At 36.8% G+C, this 8,509-nt stretch overlaps 1 protein-coding gene across 1 annotated transcript; it reads right to left on the bottom strand.

Annotated features, from left to right (window-relative positions):
* Nucleotides 1-3,132: 3,132 nt before the first annotated feature.
* Nucleotides 3,133-6,998, bottom strand: LOC122313572 (probable pectinesterase/pectinesterase inhibitor 61). The gene is made up of 3 exons (XM_043128683.1): nucleotides 5,931-6,998; nucleotides 4,691-4,827; nucleotides 3,133-3,999 (listed from the first exon to the last, which is right to left on the bottom strand). Exons 1-3 carry the CDS (start codon nucleotides 6,890-6,892, stop codon nucleotides 3,299-3,301), a joined length of 1,800 nt encoding a protein of 599 aa, XP_042984617.1. The 5' UTR covers nucleotides 6,893-6,998; the 3' UTR covers nucleotides 3,133-3,298.
* Nucleotides 6,999-8,509: the final 1,511 nt, after the last annotated feature.

Genomic DNA, 8,509 nt, shown 5'->3' with positions numbered 1-8,509 from the left:
TCACAATAAAGTCGATTAAAAGGAATCATACTTTTATTGGAATTAATTTGAAATGGTAAGCGAGTATGCTTAGAACGAGCATAAATGTCACAATGAGAAATAGTACAACGACTATAAAAAATAGAGGGAATAAGAAAGCTGGAGGGATAATCTAAACATTGATGACATAAGATCTTATTATCATGTTTGTGAGCGGAGAAGGCAACGGATTGTGGGGGACAAAAGATGTAGAGTCCATTGCAAGCTTCACCCGCTCCAATCAGCCTCTTCAATTGATGGTCCTAAAAAAAACATTAGAGGATGAGAAAGTGACAACACAGGATAAGTGGCTAGTTATTTGAGGGATAGAGAGGAGATTATAATGAAATGTAGGGACAAATAAGACATTTGATAAAGTTAGGGTTTTGGATAGAGGGATGGAGCCGACTCCTTCAACTGCGATGGTCTCTCCCGTGGGCAATCTGACTTGCCAAGCCATGGGTGGCTCTCGAAGGTCCAAGAAAAGGGATCGGCAGTGGCTCATGTGATCACTAGCACCAATGTCGATGATCCAGTCCTTCTGATGGTCGAAAATGGGAGGCATTGTGGAGGAGTTACCCACAAAGTTGGCTGTCGAAGGAGAGGGGTGAAGCAAATTTATCAGTGGCTGGTAGCTTTTCGGAAAGAGACCGGGTACTAAACTCGAAGGGGAGGCGTCGGCGAGAAGGAATAGGGAAGAAGGGTTGGGAGAATATTTGGAGGATGCCATTGGTAAGAAAATAGAGGTATGTTTTAAGATCTTATTTGCTCTGATACCATATTAAGAGAAGAATTGGTAAAATGTTTCTTGTCATTCTCATTGATCATTGTAGAAATATATAGACATCCGTATATGACTTTACATGAAAAGAAAATAAAATCAGCTTTACAAATGAATAAAATAAGTTATACAAGTAAACATATATTCTGTAATAGTGAGATTACTAGAATCATGGAGTTGTTAGTATGTAATACTCACTTTTTCGTAAAGAAAAGTTGGGCGAGAATCAGAATTGAGAAAGGAGGGGGGGGGGGGAACAAACATCGACGGGGTGAGGAGGCATACAGGATTTAGTTCCTTGCAGACAATTCTATTTTTCATTTGCTAGAAATCATACGTGATACGTTTATTGATGGTGTAAAGTGACCCTGTCACCGTATCCACCCCGTCAGGCTCCTAGCGTTTCTCTTTTCAAATATGCAATATAAACAAAACTGTATTAACAAAAGAAAAAGAAAAAGAAAAAAACTGATTTTAAAATACAGATTATTTGTCAAATTTCATTTTTTTTAAATATAAAAGAAAACGAAATTAGCAAAGTTGGACATTGGTCATCTTCTGCGCTTTGACTAGCACAGTTTTGATCTGTGCGCTTTCATAATCCCTCCTTGGAAGGACTATGACAGGGAAGTGTACTATAGCCGTATGGCAGGTCACTTTGCCTTGTCTTTAACTCTAGAACACAAGTATTGCCCCTTTCAAAATAGTTGAAAAATGTTGTCGTCTTTATGCAAATTGTCCCATTCGACACTCAGATAATCAATGTCCTTCCACGTCAGTGGATTTATCATTGAAGTAGAGGTGATCCCGTCAGTACTTTGTTTTTGGTTTGTTACTCTTTATATTGTCAGAGTCTAATGTCAGTGTCTAGTTAAATTTTAATTAAATTAAATAAAAATGATCAGTGTTGGAACTGTCAAATCTCTATAACTTTACTTTTAAGATATATTAATTTTATTTATTTTTCTAAATTTAGTTATTTAATATTCATCTACAAAATAATATTTTATTCTAAAAATATTTTTAAATATTTTTATTCGATAATTAGGTCAAAAAATAATTAAAAAATAATAATTTTAAGTAAAAATTAAATTATTAATTAATATATAGAATGTATTTACAAAATATAAAAAAATTAAAAATATATAATATTATATTATTATTTTACTATTAACCTTGGCAATTGCTGCCAATGCTCTAAGAGTGAGAAATTATGAAGAATTTTATCATCTATTTTCACACCAATATATGATATATTTATATATCAATCAATTAGAACAAAAAATTAAGTAATTGAAATACACAAACCATATTGTATTCCAAAGTTTTTTCAATTTATTCTCTACCTTTACTTATCAAACCAAAAACAAAAACATCATGATCCGTATAAAATAGTGCTATCAAATCGGAACTTTTCCTTTATGGAAGAACTTGCCTTATTTTGGATTTATGCTAAGGGAGAAAAGTCCTGGCCCATAATGTATTGGGCCAAAGTCAATGTAATTGAACTTTGATATAAATTAGTACGACTAAATTATTTAAGAAGTGGACAGTCTTTAGTAGGCCCGAGAATTTTCTTCTTCCCACCGCCACCGACACCGACACCATTCATAAATGTCGGTCTCACTCTCACTTTTGAACAAGTGGAACCTACCCACATGATGCAAGCATCCCGTAGTCAGGAAATATTAATAATGACAATGACAAAATGTCATTACTGCCCTTTTTGGGAAATCATACGCTTTCCATGCACGCGGTTTAACCCTTGACGCTCTTAATAATTTAAAGTGAAAGAGATGTAAATGTAACAATCATGTGTTCCATGCCCTTTTCTATTTGCTACTAATTATGATCTCCGCACACAATATTTTTTTATAATATATTTTTTTCTTAAATTAATTAAATTATTCAATTCATTATTCATGTATTATATATTTCATAAGAGAGAAAAATAAAAAATAAAAAATAAAAAATTATATATAATGTGTAATGTGAAAGATAATGAGTAAAATTTTTCATATATTTTAAGTCTATATATTTAACAGGGTAAAAAAATATAAACAATAAATCTAGATAAACATGAATAATTACCATTGACTAACTCAAAGAGGTGACATATATATATAGTAGAAAAACAAACCCAAGCTTTAATTATATTTAAATTATGCCCTAAAATTCCTTAAATGATCTCCATTATTAATTTTAAATAAAACAATTAATATTTTGTCACGTCAAAATACATCAAGTACTTTAAAATGTGGGGAAAGATAAATACCGATTGACTTGGTAATTAAATACCAAGTTGATATAAAAAATAATGATAAATATTGACGTGACAAAATAATAATTAATTTTATTTGAAAATGAATAATTAGGATTTAAGGAATTCTAAAAAAAACTGCCAGCATGCATTTATACAATTCCCCGTTTATGGATTCAGGCCATGGAACACGTACGTACGTACATTAATATCTCGTATATTATACTTGGGAGTGTAATTTAGGTCGATAGACCGGCTAAGAAAGCCACCCCGGTAGACGGTAACCAAGATGAGCCATAGATAAACTGTGCAACCGTGAATTTGCTTGCCTCCACCGTCGACGTAATGACTCGGTACCCCGACCAATTGACACGTTGCCCTATTGCTCCTCCCGGACCATAATTCATGTATTCCCCGTAATACAATGTATCTAAAGCAAACGAACTAGTGTTCCACTCTAGCCATCCACGGGGGTGAACGTGATCACCCATGTAGGACAACATGTACACAACCCTCGCGTAGAGCTTCCATGGACGGCCTAGATATGTAGGGAAGCTAGCTTTAGACGCCTGGAGATCGGAGGCGGCGAGGATCCGGCAAGCGTGGATGGAAATTCCGGTGTTTTGGTTTGGGTCCTTGCGGTTTTGGGCAGTGATGGTGATCTTCTGCAGGGGCAGTGGCTTGCGAGCGTAGAGGCTGCAGTTTTGGAAAACCACGGCTGCGTTACCGAATATGAAGTCCACGGTGCCGTAGATGTCGCACTCGCGGAAGAACTGGCGATTGGAGTGGACGTACAGCGTGTCTTGGTACCCAATGATGTTGCACCGATACACCACGCTGTGGTCCGCACCAACGCGGAGTGCCACTGCCTGGTGCCTGCCTGGACCTGCCGAATTCTGAAAGGTCATGTCCCGTGCTATGAAACCGGCTCCGGTTGCCGCTGCAGCGTGGGTCCATCAAAAGATCAGTCAAGCCAATCAGACGTCTTGTGAATTTCACGACGAGAAATATACCAATAAAATATGTTATCCATGACCCACCACCAATAATATTGTCTCTCTAAATTGTAGCCAGCTCTAAAGTTTGGAACTGTGTTTTGTATATATATTTACGATTGTAAGTAATATTAAACATGATTTGATGTACGTCCGTAGGGATAAGGATGAACACAGAAAGCCAGAACATTCTAGCTAGTTTGATAATTAAAATAAGAAACAGACAGCATCTTTAGGATTCATGTTTAATGAACTTTTAATATTGGCTGTTGAAGCTGAATCCGTGATATATAGGGTTTTGACCTTAAAAAAAAAATAGATTTGGCACGTAAAAAAGGAAAAGGGTTAAAAGGTCGAGCTAGGGTGGAGTTTTCTGAGGGTAATATATACCCCCACTAAAGGATTAACTTTGAAAGGGTAGGTCGGATAAAGAGGAATATTAATGTGTTGGCATGCTTGAAAACTACAAAAAGACAGACCACGTTCAACTTTCTCACATCATGTATGGCGATGGCCCATAGGTTTTTACTCACGAACAAAAAAATAAAAACACACACACAACAATAATGTATATAAAATATTTTAACGACAACGAAGAATTAAGTGACGAATGATATATAGTGAAAGAGATGTTACCGAAGGATGCGGTGTGGAATGTCGTCAGGTTATTGTATATACTTTTGCTACCCGAGATGACGGTTATGCCCTTTCCATCCCCTATAAACATCAAGTTCTTCTTCTTCCTTCCCACCTTCAAGTTATCCTCTTCGTACCTAATTAAAGGAAACGTACTTACATCAAAACATCCATTGGCCTCCCAAAAGAAATATTATTCTTAATTCTAAATTTTATTAGAGGACTACCACTCAGATGGCCTTCCTTGACCACACATGTGATACTAAGTAGTTTATTAAAAACATATACATATTTAAAACAAAACCGCGTTAAAAATATATATATATATATATATATATAAACGAATATTGAAAATTTGAAACTCTAGATTCCTTCTATACTTTTGTGTTTGTATTTTTTTAATTTTTTAATATTCTACTTGACGCGTCAAGAGCCATTTGAACAATAAGTTTCCAATGGTCAAATACTATTCATTCTATTATTTTAGTCGCACTATTTAATGTTTCGTAGTTTAAGTGACATTGAGCTAGCTTATAAGGCCAACTATAACACATGAATCGGCCGGATTAAAGTGTTTGGATAGGGAGATGAATTGAGATGAAAGTTAAAAGTTAAATAAAATATTGTTAAAATATTATTATTATTTTACAAATTAAAAAAGTTGAATTATTTATTATATTTTATGTAAAAATTTAAAAAATTATAATGATGAGATGAGAAAAAGTACTTTCAATATCTTAACTGGGCCTAACACAGAAAAAAATATGGAGACTAGAGTAGTCTTTTAATAGAAGAAATAGGAAAGTATACACAAATTCATAGTAAATCATGTGATCAGGTACAGGTAGGGATACTTATTTATGTACATTAAAATAAATAAATAAATGTTTAAAGTAATATGATCCATTGCATATTTATATATATGATACAGGTAGATAGACTTTATAACTCAATATAAAATTTACAAGATCTCATAAAAAAACATAAATACTTCAAAAAGAAAAATATTGATTCTCAATACAGTTTGCATTATTATTGGGTTGAAGTCAATGAGGCACTCAGTAGAACTGCCACTGCCAACGGAAGACTAGAAAGCTATGGAAAAGTTCATGTAAACATGCAGCATCAATTTTTACTTTTAAAACAATGTGATAAAAGTTAAAATAAAGGAAGGTTTAAAAAAAAAAAAAAAAAGAGTTAAAATAAAGGAAGACTATAGAGAAAAGTGATTCGAATTTACCTTCCTGCCCTCACATAAATAATCGTCCGCCGAGTACTATTCTCAGGCGCTTTCTTAATCGCCTCCGCGATGGTCTTACAAGTTCCATTCCCGTCCTTGGACACCACTATATCGGCGTGTATCGCCGATATCGGTAAATCTAACAACTCCCTCTCCCTCGAACTCAACCATCGCGGCAAACCATCGGCATTATCCACCGGTATCTCTGTTTCCATTAACCTGCGCCGGTTCTGAACTGGGACACCTGAGAAGTCGTCCGTGACTGTCCCCGCGAATATAGCCAGGCAGTTGCTCACCAGCTCAGACAAGTCCTTCAACCTGGCCGCCAGCTGATACTTGACCGACCCTCTCAGCTCCGCGAACCCCTCCAAGCACGTTTCCTGGTTCGTCAGTGCCGCGCTCAACCACGTCATCACGTCGTGGGTGGACGAGGTGGGCGCACCGGAGCGCGCAACTGAGACGAGGGACCTCGAGAGCGCGTCAACGGAGTCGTCCAGGAGCTCGATGCAGTCTTCGTAGGCGGACCTTACGCGTGGCTCCATCTGGAGGTAGGAGAGCCCGGCGGAGATGTAGAGTGCCTTGCTCATGTGCTGCAGCGTCATGTTGAATGAAATGTGGACGAGGTCGCGCTCCGACGCTTTGACCGAGCCCGGGAAGTGGAGCAGCGAGTTGACGCAGAGGTCCGGGTAACGAGTCCTGCTGCAGGTCCGGGAGATAGCCAGGGTCGGCTTGCGAAGGATCGCAGATTCGGGTTTCCCAGAAGCCCCGCTCCGGAGCCGGACCAGGAGAACAGCGGAGATCCCGGATGCCACGATTAGAGCGATTGAAAACAGTGTTAGGAGGATCACCTTCTTCTTTCGGGTGCTAGGTGGAGGGGCCGCCACTGCGTATTCCGGTGGGTTGAGGTGGTGGTCGGGTGATCCACCCAGCTTGTCGGGCTGCTCGAGCCTGTTATAGCCCATTGTTTCAGAGTCTTAATTCGAACCTTATCAACGATACAGAGAGAGAGAGAGAGAGAGAGAGCACTATATTGAGTTGTATCAATATAGGGTACGTGAGGGAGTGGTATGGATATATAAGAGATCAGAGAAAGTAAAGATGGTTTGGTGTGAGGTCGATGTCTTGCGAGGGCATGAGCTGGCCGCTTCTCCCTTACTTTCCTATTGTGACCCACTGATGTGTAAGAAAGGGGTGAGAGAAAGAGACAGAGCAAGTGATGAGGAAGAGGTCGATCGATGGGGGTAAAAGCTTTCTCTCTCTCCTCTATTCTCTCTCTATGTTAATATTTTTTCTATTTAATGGTCGTATGGTACATAAAATTCTATATAGTTGTATACATAAATGGATTTGGGAAGGAAAGATTGTGGATGAGAATGAAAACCAAGTGATCGAGCTGGGGGATCATGATATACCTGCGTGTGATTGTCTTAATTATTAAGCCAAGTCCTGGCCATGCATTTATGATCATCACCTGCTTCTATAACATTTCCATAATTATGATTTATAAAGCTAGCTTTTCCAGTCAGGTAAGTGGATTGGAACTAAAGAAAACCATTCTTTTTCATTATGCATGAGTTGGGGATCTCAACAACATTAGGAGCTGTACGATTGTCCCTTTCTTGACGTTAAGCCTGAGCGCTAGCTAACTATATATGTCCTTTAATTAATTAGGTGGAGTCCGATCTCATCTAGCTAATTCGTTATCCCGAGCATGGATGCATGCATGCATTATTAACTCTTTGTTTTTGAAAAATTCTCCCCTCCTAATTTACCAATATTAATCATCCCCATGCATGGATTGTTTTTCAAAATATTATATATTAATTGCCGTTGCTTTATTACTCATTACAAAATTAAGGATATATTTGATTAGCGAGGTGAGTTGAATCATTTTAAACTATTTTATTATTATTTATAAATAATTTAAAACTATCTTAATATTCAAACAACATAATATCTGCTGTAATGGATATAATGTGATATACCCACGTGTATTCATGATGCAAAACATACCATCTAACGCGAACATCGGATCAACTTCTGTGTATACATGATATTGAGCGCACGTATAATCAGTGAGGAAGAAATTGAAAAGGAAAAAAAAAAAAAAATGAAAAGCAAAGTCAGATTAATTATTAATTAAAACGACGGAGAAAAGAAGTACTGAAGTACAACACGTACATGATTCGGTCATGTATATGTGGTACTAGCTAGCTAGGCCCACAGCTTGACTCATTCTATAATTTGAATAATTAGGCGATGCAAGAACGGTCATTATTACTCGTAATTAGGATCAGAATAGAGCACTATCATTTCTGTACCTTAAGACACTAGACTTGGAGGGTTAAATTAATATATATAATGCGTGATAGTATAAAGTAATTTAATATATATAAATTAATATATATTAAATAACAAGCTTTTGTACGTACGTAAATTCCTTGTGACATATTTTCTTTGTTGAATACTATTGTAAGTACTTATATATACTATCAAAAGAAATTGGCTTCAATGGGTCCAGTTCTAGACCCCTTTAGATTATTAATGCATGTCTCGTGTCCCATAATTGAAGATATAAT

The sequence above is a fragment of the Carya illinoinensis genome, chromosome 6 (genome assembly GCF_018687715.1).
Source record: "Carya illinoinensis cultivar Pawnee chromosome 6, C.illinoinensisPawnee_v1, whole genome shotgun sequence".
Taxonomy (NCBI): domain Eukaryota; kingdom Viridiplantae; phylum Streptophyta; class Magnoliopsida; order Fagales; family Juglandaceae; genus Carya; species Carya illinoinensis.
Note: the sequence above shows the minus strand (reverse complement) of the source record. Positions and strands in the feature narration are given on the sequence as shown.

Coding starts and splice junctions, on each gene's coding strand:
- LOC122313572 (XM_043128683.1), bottom strand. CDS start 6,892: ATGGGCTATAACAGGCTCGAGCAGCCCGACAAGCTGGGTGGATCACCC. Junction 4,828..5,930: donor ATTTATGTGAGGGCAGGAAG/GTAAATTCGAAT, acceptor TCCTTTAATTAG/GTACGAAGAGGATAACTTGA. Junction 4,000..4,690: donor ATTCCACACCGCATCCTTCG/GTAACATCTCTT, acceptor CCCACGCTGCAG/CGGCAACCGGAGCCGGTTTC.